General features: G+C 49.1%; 8 protein-coding genes across 8 annotated transcripts; 5 read left to right on the top strand and 3 right to left on the bottom strand.

The window, feature by feature from the left end:
• Positions 1-428: 428 nt before the first annotated feature.
• On the bottom strand, positions 429-2,426 carry PENARI_c007G11065 (prephenate dehydrogenase (NADP(+)); the record flags this gene model as incomplete). Its single annotated transcript, XM_022631199.1, has 7 exons — positions 429-584; positions 662-793; positions 850-1,449; positions 1,516-1,664; positions 1,735-1,846; positions 1,896-1,938; positions 2,332-2,426. 7 exons carry the CDS (start codon positions 2,424-2,426, stop codon positions 429-431), a joined length of 1,287 nt encoding a protein of 428 aa, XP_022489091.1.
• Positions 2,427-2,795: 369 nt separating this feature from the next.
• Positions 2,796-3,412, top strand: PENARI_c007G06233 (40S ribosomal protein uS11; the record flags this gene model as incomplete). Its single annotated transcript, XM_022630971.1, has 3 exons — positions 2,796-2,865; positions 2,915-2,987; positions 3,100-3,412. 3 exons carry the CDS (start codon positions 2,796-2,798, stop codon positions 3,410-3,412), a joined length of 456 nt encoding a protein of 151 aa, XP_022489379.1.
• Positions 3,413-4,011: 599 nt separating this feature from the next.
• On the top strand, positions 4,012-5,451 carry PENARI_c007G10016 (AAR2 splicing factor family protein; the record flags this gene model as incomplete). The annotated part of the gene is made up of 1 exon (XM_022631148.1): positions 4,012-5,451. The coding sequence occupies one exon, from the start codon at positions 4,012-4,014 to the stop codon at positions 5,449-5,451; it is 1,440 nt and encodes a 479-aa protein (XP_022489093.1).
• Positions 5,452-5,763: 312 nt separating this feature from the next.
• PENARI_c007G03809 (branched-chain amino acid aminotransferase, cytosolic) lies at positions 5,764-7,080 on the bottom strand (the record flags this gene model as incomplete). The annotated part of the gene is made up of 3 exons (XM_022630856.1): positions 5,764-5,937; positions 6,000-6,604; positions 6,666-7,080. 3 exons carry the CDS (start codon positions 7,078-7,080, stop codon positions 5,764-5,766), a joined length of 1,194 nt encoding a protein of 397 aa, XP_022489078.1.
• A 1,121-nt stretch (positions 7,081-8,201) lies between these two features.
• Positions 8,202-8,864, top strand: PENARI_c007G04444 (PaaI family thioesterase; the record flags this gene model as incomplete). Its single annotated transcript, XM_022630890.1, has 2 exons — positions 8,202-8,798; positions 8,850-8,864. The coding sequence occupies 2 exons, from the start codon at positions 8,202-8,204 to the stop codon at positions 8,862-8,864; spliced, it is 612 nt and encodes a 203-aa protein (XP_022489381.1).
• A 4,142-nt stretch (positions 8,865-13,006) lies between these two features.
• PENARI_c007G06541 (putative C6 transcription factor) lies at positions 13,007-15,255 on the top strand (the record flags this gene model as incomplete). Its single annotated transcript, XM_022630986.1, has 6 exons — positions 13,007-13,150; positions 13,251-13,931; positions 13,984-14,135; positions 14,200-14,376; positions 14,440-14,787; positions 14,844-15,255. The coding sequence occupies 6 exons, from the start codon at positions 13,007-13,009 to the stop codon at positions 15,253-15,255; spliced, it is 1,914 nt and encodes a 637-aa protein (XP_022489170.1).
• A 1,005-nt stretch (positions 15,256-16,260) lies between these two features.
• Positions 16,261-17,828, top strand: PENARI_c007G05679 (putative eukaryotic translation initiation factor 3 subunit EifCl; the record flags this gene model as incomplete). The annotated part of the gene is made up of 2 exons (XM_022630947.1): positions 16,261-16,569; positions 16,707-17,828. 2 exons carry the CDS (start codon positions 16,261-16,263, stop codon positions 17,826-17,828), a joined length of 1,431 nt encoding a protein of 476 aa, XP_022489342.1.
• A 972-nt stretch (positions 17,829-18,800) lies between these two features.
• Positions 18,801-19,262, bottom strand: PENARI_c007G12337 (HesB/IscA family protein; the record flags this gene model as incomplete). Its single annotated transcript, XM_022631256.1, has 2 exons — positions 18,801-19,172; positions 19,251-19,262. Coding segments are annotated over 2 exons (384 nt in total), but the record flags the coding sequence as incomplete, so codon positions are not given.
• Between the last annotated feature and the right edge of the window lie 11 nt (positions 19,263-19,273).

Raw genomic sequence — 19,273 nt, 5'->3', positions numbered from 1 at the left:
AGGGGCGCAGTCACGGGTCGCACTGATGATCAGAAGAAGGCCACGATCATGCCCGCTGATCAAGCAGCAATGACAGGTGGGAAAGCGAACTTGAATCAACACAGGAGTAATCGTCAACTGCTCTTGCTAACGATACTCGGTTCAGTCTGATCTCTCGAGAGAAACAATGATGACTAAGGTATCTTTTCCCCGGGTGGGCACGTGAGGACAACGGCTAAGCAATTCACGGCATATTGTTTATTGCCTGGTGTCTACTGAATTAATATCATACTTGGATATACGGAGTCAAAGACAAAGGTTTGTTGCAGCACAAAATCACATCTCTCAAATTTCCCCAATTTCCCCAACCCTGAACTTGAAAGAACCTCGGCCTTATCTTACACCGAAACAATGCAATCGCCAGAATATCATACACCCTCATCATTTCATTACTTGTTGGATGTGGTTTTTTCCAGAATGGTCTTCATCATCTGGTTGCCAAGAGTGGCAGCCTCAGGGAATCGCGGCGCGAAGTACTCTGCAATGCGCTCAAACCGGTGACGGTAAGACTCGAAGTCGCCGAAGGAAACACAGTCGGACCACGCCTGAAAGTTAAACAAAGGTTAGTATCAAGTCTTCTATCTTGGCCCCGACAGAGGCGCAGGGATGGTTCAGAACAAACCCGTGCAGCGAACGTGAACTCCAGATCATCAGAACGGAAAGTGGTGTCGTCGATGGCAGTGTCCAGGGCCTCGTTGAGAAGGTCGTCATTCCGGAACAAGTATTCTGTCACACCCAACCAAAGACGGAAAAGCTGCAAGACATTAGTCCAATTATAATTGGGAATGATATCTCCATGGACGACCATACCGGCGTGGAACAGATCATATGGTCATACGGGACGATACCCAGCTTCGACCAACAGTCAACAATAGCAAGCAAGCTGAGATGGCTGTTCGGTGGTGACTTCTCGCGCGGCCGGTTAGATAGAGAGAATTGGTCTAAGACCTCATCTTTCAACAGCAAATCCTGTCCTTCAGTGCCGGCTTTGAACACCGAAGCACCTGCAGCCTTCACTCGACGCTTGAGCTCTTCCCGGTGTCCTCCAATCATGAGTTTGTACAATTCGGTGACCGACTCTGCGTACTGTCGGATCTGCTGCTTAGCCGCCGGGTTGAGAATGGCTAGTCCAGCATAGACGTGCCACTTGTTGGAGTAGATGCGCAATGTGATGTTGATCTTGACGTTCTCGATGCCGCCGACCCAGCGTCCATGCTCCCACGGGAATTGGTTGTTTGCTTGCCATGCGGTTCCCATACTCAAAAAGGCGGCATGGGTGACAGCCTGCGTATCGGCGGTGATACGGTCATGCATCTCACCGGTGAGATAGACATGCTTCGATCCGAACGAGGAGAGGATGTGTTCAACGAATTTAAGGCTTTCGTCCGAGGCGCGGTGTTGGATCAGAACCTATATCACGGTGTTACTAATGCACATTTGGCCTGGTCGAGAATAGAACATGCGGCGCAACCATACCAGAGGTTGACCCTGCGTGTTGACTTTGGGGCCGTGCAGCGAGTGGCAGGATACGATCTCTACATCAGCAGGGAGGTGTTTGTCGAATGCAGCAAGCTCCGGAGCCTTGCAGGACGTTTGACCTCCGACGATGGCACCGAGTTTGGTTGCTTGATTCCGAGTCAGAATGTACTTGGGCTTGGGCTGGGAAGAGACCAGTTGCTCTGGTTCGACACATACATGGTCCGTACTGTGCCACGACCTTGTCGATGACTCCAGCCTCTACACTGTACACAATGAAATCGCTAATTCTTGAAACGAGATGACCATTTGGGAATATGGTGACTCCTTGCTATATACGATGAGCTTCTGAGCGGTATAACCCCGGCCGAGGGACGTACTTGAGAAGCGAACTCTTGTTTTAAAGATTCATAATTCTCAGGTCTGTCACACGCGTTTATCCTTGATATCAAATACCCATGTTAGTAAATTCATTTCTAGAGGTTAGTGATCAGTAGCCCGATGCGAATCTAGAAGACTTTTCACTTGTTAGCGATGTTTCAAAACCATAGCATGAGTGAAAGCAGTAAGAGTGAAGTCGAATAGGATCAGACATAAAAAATAAGGTAGCGTGGTTGTTACATCATCGACAGCAGGGCGGTTTACTATCAACCAGAATGGTGTAATAGTGACAACCAAGCCATGCTCGAGCCAAATGCACTCTAGTCATCATTCGAGAGGGGGTGGTGTGAGAGAACAAGGGGAAAAAAGACAAAGCTTACCTGAAGCATCTTTGGCCCCGTATTGTTGAAGTAACGGGGGGATAGGTCCAATTACCTCCATCCAGCAGCACTCAGGCGATTGGCATACATCTTGCCCATATCGCCCATGCCGATGATGCCAATGGTGGCATCCTCCTTGGTGCGACCCATTCCGGGCTGCAATCTCTGCGCAGTGTCTCACAGCTGGTACTTGTTATCCAAGCGTGATCAATTTGAATCACAAGCTCGGAGCTTTATCACTCGAGTTTGAGAATATCAATTGCAATGCTGAAGACAATTGGAATTGGAGAAAGAAAATTTTAAATAGGCAACCAAGCTAGTGACTCACCGCCCGCCGGGCCGACTTCAGCCCGTAACGGCTGCGACCTGGAATATCAGGCATTAACTCGCTTGGTCATGACCAATCACAGACCGAGACTCACGCTAGGGCACACATCCACTTTTTCCCTCTAAGTGGGATCGAATTTTGATCTTCTCTTCTCTGTTCCGTATTCCATCCACTAACCACCAACCGTCGCAATGGCTCCCAGCAAGAAGGCTCCCGCTGCCGCCAAGGAGAACGTCTCCCTCGGCCCCCTCGCCGGTGATGGTATGTTCAACAATTTGAGAGAGTCGGCACAGGTACTAACGATGAACAGGCAAGCTCGTTTTCGGCGTTGCCCGCATCTTCGCCTCCTTCAACGATACCTTCGTTCACGTTACCGATCTCTCGTGAGTACTCGAATCAAAATCTTTCGCAATCGACCCAGCCAAGCAAGTTGGATCGAGCGCGACAGAGCAACATGCAACAAAGAACAACGGACTGACAATTCTTGGCTTACAGCGGTCGCGAAACCATCTGCCGTGTCACCGGTGGTATGAAGGTCAAGGCTGACCGTGACGAGTCCTCCCCCTACGCCGCCATGCTGGCTGCTCAGGACGTCGCTGTCCGCTGCAAGGAGCTCGGCATCAACGCCCTCCACATCAAGATCCGTGCCACTGGTGGTAACGGCACCAAGACCCCCGGTCCCGGTGCCCAGTCCGCTCTCCGTGCCCTTGCTCGTTCCGGTATGCGCATTGGCCGTATCGAGGACGTCACCCCCACTCCTTCCGACTCTACTCGTCGCAAGGGTGGTCGCCGTGGTCGCCGTCTGTAAGCTTGTGCGCTTGCAGCTTGGGTCTTTCTTTTCCCCTTGCAAGTTCGTTGCTTGGCTGGATTGGAGGCTATTTGCGGGCTTCTCTCGCATCTGTGGATGGAATAAACGCGAAGAACGGCATTGATCGCCTGGTCTTCAATTTTTTTCATACGCTGAAAATTTTACCCTTGGGTTTGGGTGTTGTATTAGGTAGTCTTTGGCATCTGAATCAATATCTTGACCTATATATCATGCTTTCCAGTAAGCTCTATATGGGCCTTGTTGTAGTGTAGTCTTGAATTGTAATATGAAGTTTTCTCCGAGGCCCTGCGGAGAGCTCTGGCGGGGTCGATAAGCCTTTGGAGATAGAACTTCACGTCAGTCCTAGTCACCTACCTTCCACCCGCTGTCTACTTTCCACTCGCATCTATTCCAACTTGATGAAACCCAGTTGTATTTCAGAGACCAATTGCTAGCTTAAGCCGGCGTCTCCGGACCTAAGATCAAACCCCGCAACCTCAACCCGCTCAACTTTTGAAGCTCAACACCAAGCGCCAACCAGCGCGCATAATCAGCTCCCAGCAGACTGGACCTGCCAACCTCGAGCTCAATCCACCAAAATGACAACTCACAAACCAACACCGACAATCCTCCTCCCAAACCTCCCCCCAAAAACCCTCGTTGGCATCGACCTGATAACTTTCACCTCAACCGCAAACTTCCACGGCATCCGCGACCTCCCCCCAGGCTGGCACTTCCTCTACACAGGCGCAACAGAAAACCTCTCCATCCGCAGCGGCGCATGGTTCTACATCGGTGACATAAACACTGCAGGCAAAGGACGCAATGATACGGGACTCGTACCGCAAAGCCAAACACAGCGGCAGAACCATCTCGCGCCGGAAATATACATCTGGAAATGGAGTGCCAATTCCGAATCTTTACTTTCGCTGAATGGAGAGAGCGATTCTGTTCGGCAGGAAGCTATGCGATACAAGGCTAATCTGGGTGCCGTTTGGCAGAGTGGGGGTCTGTTTCGGTATCGGAGTCGGATTTCGAGGTCTATGCTTGTTAAGCCGAAATCTGAGGCCGAGAAGAGTGAAGACCGAGGTGATGGTCAAGATATTGATCAGGAACCGGTTTGGGCTCAGTCTGCGGCTCAGGTTGAGGATGAGGAGGAGACTGAGGAGAATGGGCGGAGGGATTGGTCTGGGTTGACGGATCGAATCTCACCGGCCCTGTTATCGCGCGTTATTGGGGATCCTGAGGTGGATGTTGATGGTCATCCGCGATGGGTGTTGACGTCTGCTTCTACGGCTAACCGTGATGCGGACCATATTCCTGGTGTTGACTCGCCTGCAGAAGGCACGGAAGGTCCCGAGACAGGCGAAGAACAGGAACGGGAATTCGGGTTTCTTCCAATTGATCTGAAGCGGACGTGGAGAGAAGGTGCTGTTGGGCGTGAGAGGACAGAAGCTGCGCAGGACCGGTCTTGGGCTCTGGGAGAGCTGATTGATCGGTATTCTGGGGATGCTTCTGGGGGGAACCAGGTACTTGGAGAGCTGCAGCTCACGTTCCTTATGGTGCTTACTATGATGAACTACTCGTGTCTTCAGCAGTGGAAGAGGCTTCTTGAGCTCATTCTCACATCTCGGCGGGCAATTCTCGATAGGGACGAGTTTATGAGTGAGGTTCTACGGTTACTGGCTTTACAGCTGCAGCGGTGTGATGATGTTGATGGTGGACTTTTCGAGATTGATGCATATGATGGCGGAGCGTTCTTGCGCAAGCTTCTCACGAAGCTTCGACAATCTGTTGATGAGCTTGTTGGCAATAGACAAGATTCCATGGTCAAAATTGAGCTTGACAAGCTTGAGGAATGGCTGAAGATTGAATATGATTGGGAGCTGCATCGCGAAGCCATTCTCCGCCGGGGTATGCTTCAACTGGAGGACGGCGAGGAAGTGGAGATGGACATGGAGGAGAATGATGAAGATGAGGAGACTGGAGAATATGCTCCTATGATCGTTGATCTAGGAGACGGAGATTTGCATGCATAATTGCGAAGCTAGGATGATGATTGGCTTTACTAGGTGTTTAATGATATACAATAATTTACGGTTCTCCTATGATGCTTTATCCTCAGCTTCTCAGCGTATCTGCAGGCGTTCTTCTGGCCTATTGAACTGCGATCTCTTTGGTCTTTTTAGGACTGGTATGAGCGTGAATATATGCTTTCAATGTAAGTGGAAAGGCTGATCTTTTTCTATAATGCAGTCTGAAATCTATGTACAGCCCAATCCCAACCAATATTCTTGAAATCATAACCGTCTATGGGAATCGGAAATCATGTGCACATAATATGTGCTCCTTTATTGCTTCTCCTCCTCAATGGTGTAAGCCCAGTCATGCTCTTCCTTTCCAAACATAATGGCCTCGAGCCATGACTTAATCAGGGTAGCGTAACCAGCAGGCTCATCATTGACACCGAGGGTGCTTATATCAGTGTTTTCATTGCGGATCATGGCAACCGGGGTAATGAAGTACTAGGATATCCTGTCAGTAAATCCGAAAACTCAAAAGAGTAAAACAATAGGGACAAACTCACAGCAGTGCCAGAAACGAAAGACTCAACGATACGGCCCTCCTTAGAAGCCTTCTCAATATCACCAATAGTCAAAGTCCGCTCGACAGCCTCAAGAGGCGCAAGCTGGCCAACAGGGCCCTTAGACAGTCTTTCACGTACAAGCTCCAAAACACTGCGGCGGGTTACACCAGGCAGAATAAGCTGGTTATCCAGAGGAGCAGTAACAAGCTCCAGCTTGCCATTATCAGCATTGTGCCAGACAATGAAGAAGTTACTAGCGCCAGCCTCGGTGACCTGGCGATCCTGTCCGAACAGCCAGAGGATCTGATCGAAGCCCTTAGCCTGGGCCTGGCCGTGAGCCTGCAGAGAAGGACCGTAGTTGGCGCCGAGCTTGGCGTAGCCGAAACCGCCGGGCCAGGCGCGGATAGTATCCGGCGAGGAGGCGAACAGCTTCAGGCCCTTCTTGGGGGCTTGCTGGGGGTCCTTCGGCATCTTGGTGAAGTCGGGCCAGGGGACGGCAATGATGAACAGAAGGGCTTCCTTTGGCACTTGGACACCCAGGTGGGGACCATTGCCGATGACAGTGGGACGGATGTACAGGAATGAGCCTGGGTTAGGGAGCCAGCCTATATCTTATTGTTAGTGGCTGTCTATAATTTAGACGCGTATGAGGCTATTGGGACTTACGGGGGCCGTCAATCTGCAGCAGTTTGGCAACGAGCTTCTTCAGCTCATCATACTTGAATCCTGGCAAGGATGAGCGCTGGGAGCTGTTGTTCAGACGCTCGCCGTTGCAATCGGGGCGGAAGAGACGAAGCTTGCCGTCGTACCCGCGGTACACCTTCATGCCCTCGAAGCACTCGGTGGCATAGTGCAGCACCGAGGCTGTTGGGGGGATGCTGAGGTTCTGGTAGGGCTTGACCTCGGGAGTCTCCCAGCCCTTGGCCGCGGTCCATCGCACGGTGACCATGTGGTCAGTACAGTGGGAGTGGCTCAGTTCCTCAGCGGAACCGGGGAGAGGCACATCGCGCAGGTTGGTGGAGCGAGTGATGTTGAAGTTAGAGCCATCAAGCTCAGCAACGTGAGGAGCGATGGAACCCATAATGAATGTATGTGATCAATTGAATTGGCTGCCTTGATATGGAATGTTCCAAGGTGTTGTTTTGGTATGAGTCACTAGTTGTGGGGTTAACCGACGATCCGCTACTAAGTTATAGGAAGGAATGGCACATACCTCGCCTCTGATATTTGATATTTGATACAAAGAGCAGGATCCAACTCTCTTATAAAGTTGAGCGGTTTGCCCCGGGAATGCCCCTCTGGTATCAGGGCGGACCGAGAAAAAGTTTTCAATGCCGAGCGGGAGTCGCCTCTCCCCATGTTTCGACCAATTGCCACTTCTAAATCGAGTCTACTTTCTAAATAGGGTTGGCTGCTTTCTGCAATGACGAATCCTGTGTTTCACTGCTTGTACAACATGCCAATATTTACGCCTTACGCCCTGCGCTTGACAATGCTGATAGTCGTTATCGATCTATTGGCCCACTCGGCCCGGTTGGCATCTCCGAGGCTAACCGTCAAAGTGTTCTTTATCACTGAAGAATGTAAGGGAATATGTGAAGAACACTTGTATCTGGTTGATTGAATTCAGGAACATACAATATGTCATTGTAATGGTATTGGATGAATGAGAAGTAAGTGAATCAACCTAGGTACTGATCGACATGACAATTTTAGTCGGCATACATCACGCATTCCCGATAGCTCCATTTCAAAAGCACATTGGGAAGTACAGGAGGGGCGAATCTTATTCTAGGATATTTGATGTATGCGTACTATCGATTTAGGAAAGCAAGATCTATTATCGTGGGACAGCCTCTGGCATATATCACGAATCTGCGCCAATTATATATGTCTGGGTGGTTTTTCCGCTTATACTAGTGAAAACAGATGGTGTGCAAGAACGAAAATAATTTGATCGATTGGAGTTATCCTACTGGGCTTATTGTAGCCTGAGATTATGCAGCTTCATGCCGAGTCACATAACATAGCAAATCAAATAAGATACAAGCCACACACGGTGAACATCATGTGAAGGGTAGGGAGGTGCAACAGAACATATATAGGCGACCATTTCCAATCTGAAGTAGCGATGTGCAGATTCCACTCAAATTCAATGTACTCATTCCTCGTGAATTACCCTCATTCTCCACAAACTACATCATGTCGATTGCGAGACTCGCAAAAGTAGAGACCCAGACCCTCCGTCTCCTCCAACCAACGTACAGAACAACCAAAGCGATCGACACTTTCATCCAAGACCATCCAGTGACGCGTGCCCTGCGAGCAAACCCAAAGTTCACCGAGTCACGACCCCATCTCAACGGTCCCGAACTGCTTCGAGACCGAAAACTCCTGGCTGGATCCCTTGCAGGCACACAAATGATATCAGTGCCACCCTATGTATTCAACGAAACCAACGGCAAACGCATGGTGATGATCCTACATGTCGGAGGAGATGTCTGTAGTCATCCGGATATCATCCACGGCGGTCTGATAGCGACTTTGATAGATGATACCTTCTGCCGATGTTGTTCTGCTGTTTTCCCCAAGAGGGTTGGTGTCACGGCTAATCTGAACGTTGATTATCGGAAACCCGCTTCGGCTCAGTCTTATATTGTGCTGAGGGCTGAGATGGCCAAAATGGAGGGCCGCAAGGCTTGGATGGAAGGGCGTATTGAGACGCTGGAACTTGATGGTGGCGATCCTTCTCTTATTGCGGAGGCTAAGGCTCTTTTTATACAGCCGAGGAAAACTGAAGTAAGTAATGATTGTTCTAGTTTTTAGCGGGGTCTAAAGCTTACTTTTTAGGGCATGGGTTTGTAGATATGGTACTTCTGCAGCTAAGCGATGCATGGATATTAGCCCTAACTACGGTATGTCTGTAGTTAGTGGGTTTTTCGCTCGGCCTATCAGTATATTTAGAGGAAGACCTTGGTTCTACGTGCAAGTTTCATTGAATTGGAGTAATAGAGATTCTGGACAGAAGAGCTGGGAAATTTATTACCATCTTTATATCGCTTTATTGTACGCTTGATCCTATAGAAGCCACTAGCTAGCTATAGAAAGACATTGTATAGCCATTAATTTGAGGACCAGCATTAGAATTCGTTTAGAAGGGATCCACGAAAAAGGCCAAAGAAATTGCCTATAAAGGTGTTGGAAGTCGGCCCTCCTGATGGGTGAAATATCACAGAAAATTATACATGGACGACGTTAATGTAGATACTTTTAGATCTCTTTAGATATAGAAATGAAATTGAAAATTAGAGAGCTCTTTGGAAGCAAGGTTCAAGCAAGGGTAAGTAGGACCATTTAGACCCAAGTGGTGGGACAGGACCACGCAACAGACAAGAAATGAGAATAATAATGCTGGGCAACAAAAAATCCATTTCGGGTGTCATACCAGTCAGCCCTTGTGTTCCAGACACTTTCTGGGGATAATGTATCAGCGCAAAGTCATCACGAGAATAGGTGATCCATATACAACAGTTAAAAACCATTGTCAACAGTCAAGGCTGTTAGGATACGTTCGTCCAGTTTCATACTCTTTCCCNTCCCTACACGAAATTAACGAACATGAGTATCTCTACAAACTTCTACAATGTCAGCCGCTCGGCATCCGTCATAATACTAAGAGCGACAGTATCCCTGATATACTATCTGAGAGGTATCATCTGAGAGGTACACAAACCTGCCGCAAAGTTTGCCACAAACGAAAACACGAAGCTATATTAAGTTTGGCCATTTTCAGAAGTTTCCCAACGAATCATCTGCATCAAAGTCTTAGATAGCCTGTTTAAGTCAATAACAGCACTTAAGTTAATATAGTGCCGACCAAGTTGAGATCAAGTACAAGGTTCAATCATAAGACGCCACCAAGTCTCCGAAACACATCGACCGGATTACGAAACGCATTGACCTGGCCGATCCGACGTCAGACCTCATGGGTGGCTGGAAAGTAGCAAACATGGCAATTTCTCCCCTAAGCTTAGTTCACGGACGGCAAAACCAATATATCCATACACAGCGCAGCCACCTTGGCATGAGAAACCACCGGACCAATGAAACGAGGGGAAAGACGGGAAAAGCAAAAGACTAGCGATCGGATCTGCATTGTGACGTTAGAATTAGGTATATTCCTACAAGTAAGACGGAGCTGCAATGCAGTAGCGGTAGTGGCAGCGACCAAAAGTGAAAAACTCTAGATTGACGTAGAGAGACACCAGGGTATCGAGATGAGATGTGTCATGTTCTGAGACTAGCGAAATGAAATGCAGGCCAAATCGCTAGGAAGAAAAACCCGACCTATACCAACACGCGGAAAACGAAAAGAAAAGAGGAGCGTATGGGGGTATGAAGATGACGGGGGAAACATCCGGCCAATCAAGCTATCCCGGCTACGTTTTCCAGCGGACATAAACCCTACTTTGCCCAATATACCGTAGAGATGCGGCAATTCCGTCTCTGCAGATCTATATGGATCCGGCTATTTGCTGAAATGGGGCCTTCTTTGTTCTATTTTCTTACTTTTTGGTCTAGCTGTACCTCTTAGCTTTGCCTATCACACATGCAAGTACCAGGGGATTCGTAAGTGTCGTTGCATTGCAGCAATTAGTTTGCACTAAAACAGGACTTGCGAGGGAGTTCGGCGCCCGTCGGTACCCTTTCGTTGCCTTGAACACGGGACGATCGGGGAATCTCAGCCGCATAGCCATGTTGCGGTATTCAGACCCTGGCATCAACCTATGGCTGGAATATTCCAAGAGCACGAGACGTACTTCCGATAGAAGCGATAGGTTGGAGTATTCAGGAGGATTTATGACTTGAGGCCCAACTAGAATCCGACCTGTTGGATCTATATTTTAGCCCATGACCGGGGTCCCGGAGCATGAGACTAGTGCCTATAATTCGGTTAAAGGTCCGGAAGTTTGCTTCCTAGTTTCATTTTGTTTTTGGCTAGCTTTTTCCGCTTTCGGTAAGTATAGCTTATGATCTGTGGACAAGGAGATGACAAACCACAGTAGTTCAAACGGGCCTGCAAGTTCCGTACAAAGTACCAAATTAATAATGTTTGCTTAAGTAACTCGAAATATACTTTCATTGCCGCGGAAGGGGATTTCGCTGTATGTTCAAATGGTCTTTATATTGTTTCTGTACGACCAACATCATTTGCGTGTCGCCAGCAAGGATGTGGGCAATTTCTTTTGCTTGATATCGAACAAACTGCCAAGATACTGAATCTCACGGAGGCATACGACTTGCAAAATCCGATTGGTCGGATCTCAACCGCCAATAATAGACGGCGGAAGAAGTTTGCAGTGTGTGGAGGTTTCACAAAGGAAATCTGTTTCCAAAGGGGCGTCTTGACCGAGAGGAGAGAGATGAGGATTGGACCATTCCATCCTATAGCCCGGTTCACTACTTGCATGACAAATTAGAATCCAGACTAACATCTTCCGAGGAGATGTAGATCTGGTATTGGAAATTTTGTGACCGTTCCTTTCCCCTGGGTGTTTTGTTCCGGTCGATCCACCGGGAACTGGGGCGGTACAAGGTTGATCCAATATACTGGTACTCTTACACTTCATCAGTTGCCACTTGCATACTGTATCACAACGTGTAGGAGCATATTTCGTGGTTCCCCATCAACCAGTGTATTGGAATCTCCCCTTTTCACGACCCGCGAACTCAGGATCCTTTTTCCTGACCCGTCTGGGTTGAAACCAAAATTTCTGTAAAGCAAGCACTGCAGGTATTTCGAGTTTGACATGGGTAGACGCAAGGCGATTCCTATTTGAAAATAGTTGATTCCCTGTATATTACTGTAGACAAAAGTCAAGCGTGACGACATTTGATCACATTTTCGACTCAAATACAGCACATGGCCTAATAATGGAACTTGTGGAGGCCGAAATCAGTGATTGGCTTGGAAGCTTTACATCAATGTTTAGTAAGATGCCCGGCAAGTATCTTAGGCCAGGCGTGCATGAAACCTGTGGCGAATATCAGTCCAAAGTACCTCTAGATATCCGATGCCTGACATCCCGGTCAGAGACACTGATACCTGTAGGACCAAGAGCAAAACAATGCGAAGCTGCGGGGGTCACAGGATGCGCTAGTCTTTGCTCTTGTACTGTGGGAGCGCATCAGATCAGCCACGGGGTGAGATTGGCGGTTATGACGATCGAATACCGGTCGCGGTGCCTAGCCCGACAAAGGCATCAAAATAGTATTGGGTACCACTACCACGGGCACAGACCGGGCAGTCCCTTGTGGTATGTTATGGTATTGATAAACCTTGGGGGATTTTTCGTTTTCGCTTTTCCATTTCTGGAACCCTTTGTTCCACTTCTTTGTTTCGTGGTCTTTTCATATTTCAGGTTTAGCTTCGTCTCAATAGCCATTCCCCATCTGCATCATCCTTGCCAGATTGGGGAGCTGCTGTATCTTTAGTCTTCCAATCATTACTGTATTCAATATTGGACCACCGGGCTACCCCGGTTGTGTGACAGGCATCGAACCCCCCACTCTTCCTGTTTGCCGACGCGACCCCCTTGTTTCTTGGATTTTGTCACCTGCATGTCAACTTTGATCACTTCGACCGATTCCAGAATGGTTGGCTTTTTGTCGGGTCCCATTCGTCATACATAACGCAGCCACCGCACCGTGACGTCCTCGTCCTCACGACATGGCATCTTACACCACTTTTGATACTGAGCCGATGAAGCTCTGAAGACACCGTCTTCGGTGACACATAAGACGAAACACTAGACAAATCCAACGTTATATTGCAACGAATCTGCTCGTCCCAGCAAACCTCTTTTGCAAGAAAGAGCAACGGGTGTTGAACTTTTCAACATACTTGCATCTGTCAAGGCTTAGGCTGTGGTGTATCTCATTCAGCCTGTTCGAAACACAAAATTCTGCATATAAAACCCGTTTGGGTTGATATTTTGATCATGATCATGGGCCACCCCGACAACACGAAACCGTTACCGCCACTGGCTCCGGGGCCGTCACGAACTTTCGCTCCTCATAGTTCAACGGGTGTCAGCAGACCAAAGAAGAACTCCACGGCGTGTCTTGCCTGCAAGGCAGCAAAGAGAAAGGTAAGCCTCCGTTGCTTTTATTTTGAGATTGTGCCGGGCTATTCATGAGAAACCTTCAAATCGAAGAACCTTGCTAATCGTGACTCGCACCTCCGTTTAGTGTTCTGGGCCACCCGGTAAATGCAAAGCCTGTAGTGCCTCTAACCTCGAATGTCTCTTTGATCCCAGTCGAGACCTCAGACGCAAGGTAGCCGTGAAGCGGACGATCCAAGAGTTGACAGATCACAAAGATCTGCTAAATGTTTTGTTGGACACGATCCGCTCGGCTGATAAATCCGATTGCGACAAAGTTGTGGACATAATTCGGAACAGTATCTCAAATGAAGATGTCGCCCGTGCTCTCGGAAGTCCTGCCACGGAATTTGATGACAACAATGGGCTCTTGACTGTTAACGCCTTGTCGATATTAGAGGATCAAGACTACCCTATGGAAACTTCAGACACTGGAGTGAGACGGCCTTCGGATCCTGGCAACATAACAAGCTCCCCAGAAGAGATCCACGTTGAAATTACTCAGCCACCAGCAGTCAGCTCTTATGCACGTATCACGCTGGAAAGCCTGTGCGATATACCGCTGTTCGAGGTGCAGGCCAAGCCGTGGACACAAGTCACGGACGATGATTATTTGGTCTCACACCTTATTTCGCTTTACTTCACCTGGGATCATCCATGCTCTCAAATCCTTGACCAGGGTGCTTTTCTCGCGCATATGCGGCGCGGAAACCTGAATTCGGAATTCTGTGCACCTATTCTCGTCAACAGTCTTTTATCAATGGCCAGTGTATGACGCAGTTGCCCTTCAGTTGAGATTGTCATGTTTTTAACGTAAATAGGCATATTCTGATAGCCCTGATGTGGTTTCAAATCCCGGAAATGCATTTTCACGAGGCCGAAGTTTCTTTTGCGAAGCAGAGAGATTGTGGAAAGCCGAAAACGGTCGCCCAAGTTTGACAAACATCCAGGCTCTACTTTTGATGTGCTGTGTGTATGTGGCCCATTAATTTGTAGAGTATTGATCATTCAATGAGAGAGATTGACGGTATTCGCAGGCTCAAATCCCAGGGGCAAGTTGGACAAGGCTGGTTGATGCTTCGGCAGGCTGTTCGGTTGGCCGAGGAAATGAGAATCCTCCATCCGTCGACATTATCTCGACCTAAAGACAAGATACTGCCCGAGATTGAACGTGTTCGTACAATCACTGCCTGGGGAATTTTCCACTTGAACTCGTAAGTCACGCGTTCCACCTAGGGATCCGTGGTCGTAAAGGCAGCGACTAACAGTTCGGACAGAGAAATGTCAATGGAGCTGCAGTGGGTTGCTCCATTGATATACCCAGCATCGGATATTAAATTATGTGGCAACCAGGATTTTGAGTGGATCCCATATCCTCGCTCAAACCATATCACCTATGACAAAAGACCAGCACGCCTTCCAGATGTTCGGGAAGGGATGGCTCAAATCACCGAAATATTAATCGAAGTCCAGAACCTTGTTCTTCAGAAAGGCCGGGGCTCCAGCTTTGAAGAGTTATGGAGACAGGCCGAAGACCCATTCGATCGTTTGACTGCTTGGCTCGGGCGCTGGCCCCAGGTGCATGAATTGAAGCGTGATCCCATTCCCCAAGTTATCCTCCTGCGGTAAGTCCTTTGTTCACCCAAGCTGGATGTTGTCCCTGTGCTGATACTGTGCGAAGAGTCAAATGCCTTCACACCATCATATCTCTCTTTGATCTTTTGAATGACCCTAGTCAGCCGCGACTCGTACAACAGGCCCGGTATTACCAGGTCAAGTCCGCAGAGGAGATGGCGCAGTGTCTTCGTATCCACCGCGAATGGTACGGTCTCAAACATATACCAAGTCAAATGGTTGATGCCATGCAGACAGGCCTTCGGGTTCTAGCCTGCCAGCTGGATGACAGTGACGAATCAAGACAGGCATTTGTTGAGCTCAGTCGGTTTGGCACCGCTCTCAGAAAAAGGTTTAAGCGAATAGCCGACACGGTCCATGAGATTCGGGCACAGGCGCTACGCCAAAACCTCAAGCTACCGTCCGAGGCCGTTGCACTTTTCGATGACCCAGAACATTGGGAGGGGCGAGGGGCGTGAGCTTCAGTGTGGATTCGTGTATATGAATATATTTGTATCACGACACGACGCTGGTAGAAGATAATCCTGATGTTTGAAATTGTTTATGGCGTCGCAGACCTGGGGATGCGAAGGGGATTGTGACGAGTGAACGTAACACCAAGAGAGCCGAAGAGAAGGACAAGCTGGTGTTAGCCAAAGAGAGTGACTAGTTTAAGAGGCTAGCAGGCAGATTTCGACAGAGATACTGCAATCCCCAGTCAGTGTTATAAGTGATCAATGTCCCTGTAGGTACCTACCGTGGGCGTTGACCAGTGTTGCCCGTCCTACTTTGCTGAGCTGAGCCGGAAACCACACTCGGGCGTTTCCCTAGTTACACTGCATTCCCATCGAGCGGGAAATGTAAGTCCAAGCGTGTTGCAAGGGAGATGGAAGAAATCCCTTCTAAATTTGGTACCTCGAGATCAACTTTGCTGTTCCACCGGCGCCGGCGCTTCTCCGCCTACACATCACATCCAGCCGTGGAATGAAAGAAACTGTCCGATTAGAAATTAGAGGTTAGATGTGTGGCCAGAGACCAGTAGAAGCGCAGTCTTAGAGGCTATACATGAAGAAATAATAGGTTACCAATATTTAGGTAGCTTCGAAGTGTTCGTTCATTTGTGTGATGCTAGTATAGTATGGGCTCTGAAGCTATATCTCGCAAAACCAGAGATACGTATATCCCTTTCTGGCAATAGCACACTCTCTCTGGCAGTTTATACGACCACATTTTTCTTGTATTATATCCGAAAAATCAAGAAAAGACGTAAAAACGAAGAAGCACCCATTGAAGTCGACAGTAGGCTGCTTACTCATCCCGATAAAAGATAAGCAAACACTGGTGTTAGCGAAAACCCTCACAAAATTCGTCTTTGGCAAATCGCACACGCCGACGCCCCCGACCCCTCCCCACCCCCCTCTCTTTGCCGTCTCATCTCGGCTTCTTCTTTGATTTTTATCCTTCTCTTTCCTCCCACACCCAATATGTCCTACGACGAGCGCGCCAATGCGCGCCCCAACCTGAACGACGAGTCCGACGTCGAGGAGGAGGCTATGGTCAACGACTACCGCGAGCAGGTCAACTTCGACGATGGCATGAGCGAGCTCGACCGGACAACATCCCACGGTGGTGCTTCCCAGACCCAAGACCTCCAGGCTCAGCTGGCCGCGGCCGCTACCCCGCTGGAATACCAGGCGACTCTCGAAACCAAGTTCGCCAGCTACGACAACTACTGCAGTCTCTTCCACTACATTCTGAACTCGGATGGCCCCGTGGACTTGGAGGTTCCTTCGGTAGGTGCTCCGTCTCACCGACCATTGTTGTTGAATGCCATGAATGAAAAGAAATGCTTGGCATTTGTGGAATCAACAGCGCAAGGTATTCTTGAAAGAGAATTAATATAACTAACGATGTCATTCTTCACTATCAGTACTACTGGGCTTGGGATGTCATTGATGAGTTCATCTACCAATTCGAATCGTTCTGCCGCTACCGTAACCGCGTGGCTTGCGGTGGAGTTAACGAGGAGGAAGCCCAGCTACTCCGCGAGAACCCGAATACATGGGGCTGCTACTCAGTGCTGAACGTGCTGTACTCCCTCATCCAGCGCTCGCAAATCAACGAGCAATTGGCTGCCATGAAGCGCGGAGAGGACCCTCTTACCGTTGCCGGCGAGTACGGCTCCCGCCCCCTGTACAAGATGCTCGGTTACTTCTCGATCATCGGCCTGCTGCGCGTGCACTGCCTGCTCGGTGACTTCAGCTTGGCACTGAAGACCCTCGACGATATCGAGATGAACAAGAAAGCCATGTTCGCCCGCGTGATGGCCGCCCACTTCACCACCTACTACTACGTGGGCTTCTCCTACATGATGATGCGCCGCTACGGCGATGCCATCCGCATGTTCAGCCACATCCTCGTGTATGTGTCTCGGACAAAGAACTTCCAGAAGGGCGGCAACAACTACGATGCCATTGCCAAGAAGAATGACCAGATGTACGCCCTGATCGCCATCTGTGTTGCTCTTCACCCCACCCGTCTGGATGACACCATCCACTCCGCCCTGCGCGAGAAGTACGGCGAGCAGTTCTACCGTATGCAGAAGGGTGGCCCCGAGGCCCTCCCCGTCTTCGAGGAGCTCTTCCGCTCCTCTTGCCCCAAGTTCATCAACCCTACTCCTCCCGACTTCGACAACCCCGCCTCCAACGTCGACCCCGTCGACCACCACACCGCCATCTTCATGGACGAGGTCAAGAACACTCTCTTCAACCCCACCATCCGCTCCTACCTCAAGCTCTACACCACCATGGACCTCAAGAAGCTTGCTGGTTTCCTCGAGGTGTCCCCCGAGCAGCTCCGCTCCTGGTTGCTGGTTAACAAGCAGCGCAGCCGCCAGATTCGCTGGGTCGAGGGTGGCCTGCTGGATGGCGAGCCCGCCATTGCCAACGACCTCGACTACGCTCTTGAGGACGACCTGATCCACGTCAGTGAGACCAAGGCCGGCCGCCGTCTGGTCGACTGGTACCTGCGCAACCTTGCTCGCGTCTACTAAGCGGTGTCTCATAAGTGTGCCGAGAGTTGAAAAGAAAAAAGCGAAGAGCGGAGAGAGCCTTCTGCTTACAAGAAGAGGAACGGACATGACTTGAGATGAATTTCTTTCTTTTTCTCTGCCGACTTTGTGTTTTCATTTCCCATATTTTACTCATTGCCCCCTCCCCTGTTACCCTGCTAACGGTTCCCACACCCCCATTTCTCCGTTTCTTGTTTACTTTTTTTGTTCGAGTGTCATCTGTCCCGTGGACTAAAGGAGCTAAGGCTTCCTGGTCGGTTCAAAATCAAGTTGGATTATCGCAATTTCTTTGGTGGGCGTCCGCTGTTTCATGTGTTGTCCTAGTCTTGCTGTCTCTGTCTCTTTGAAGTCAGTGTGGTTTACACAGCAAGGAGAGTATTTGTGTCAGGTAGATAAAAAAGCAGTTACTTGATGAAGCAATAGATCAACGAGATACTCTACATACATCCACTCTAGGCCATTGTGATGGCTTTCCCTTCCATTTAAGTCCTTAAAATGGGCACCTGTTTGATAAGTTCATGATCATATATGACCGAGACTTTAGGGTTACTGCTACATGTAGTCTCCTACGGCCAAACCCAATGACTTCTTTGTTGAACTCCCCTGAACTGAGAACCCTAGTCTATCTGCTATATTTACTTCTATTCAAAAAGCGCAACTATGGCTGTATTTCGATAAACCGAATCTTCTGCGTAACGGGCTTCTTGACACCTTGTGCCTAGGTGAGTATTTGTCCAACGTAACTGAAGAAGACATAGAAGCACTATAGAGATTTTGCATTCCGTCGACCTTATAGCGGGCTCTGTGCAAAACCATCAACCCGAAAACACATCCAAATAAACATGAATATGTAAGAGAAGAGGGGTATAGCATGCAATTAAACTACCTATCCGGTTTACACTTATGCAATATGATTTACACGAAGACAAAAATATCTCCCAACAACCTCCCCAATCAATCACTAACGTCAAAGCTGGTGCCGCAGCCGCAATTGCTTGTGGCACGGGGGTTATCAACGATCTTGAACTGGCTTCCGATCAACTCAGTGGTGTAGTCCACAGTGCTGCCATGCAGCAGTTCGAGCGACGGCTCATCCATCACCACCTTAGCATCACCAGCTGACTCTGCTGCTGCCCCCGAGGCGTCAGGCTCTCCTTCGAAGATTGTATCTTCTTCTGGGTCGATCTTAGAGGCTCCTTCCAAGGACATCATATATTGGAAGCCATGGCATCCACCGCTGGTTACTGTGATGCGGAGGTGGTGGTAGGGGTTCTCTTCTTTTGTGGCGGAGGGAGAGCTGGTTGGGTCTGTGATTTCGCGGAGACGCTGTGCTGGGTTAGCTTGGGTCTTTGGAAGTAGATCAACTCGATAGCATTGCAATAGCCAGGAAAAAAGGAGCGTAACAAGAGCAGACACGCTAGGCAAAA

The sequence above is a fragment of the Penicillium arizonense genome, assembly GCF_001773325.1.
Source record: "Penicillium arizonense strain CBS 141311 chromosome Unknown PENARI_contig007, whole genome shotgun sequence".
In the NCBI taxonomy this organism is placed as follows: Eukaryota; Fungi; Ascomycota; class Eurotiomycetes; order Eurotiales; family Aspergillaceae; genus Penicillium; species Penicillium arizonense.
Note: the sequence above shows the minus strand (reverse complement) of the source record. Positions and strands in the feature narration are given on the sequence as shown.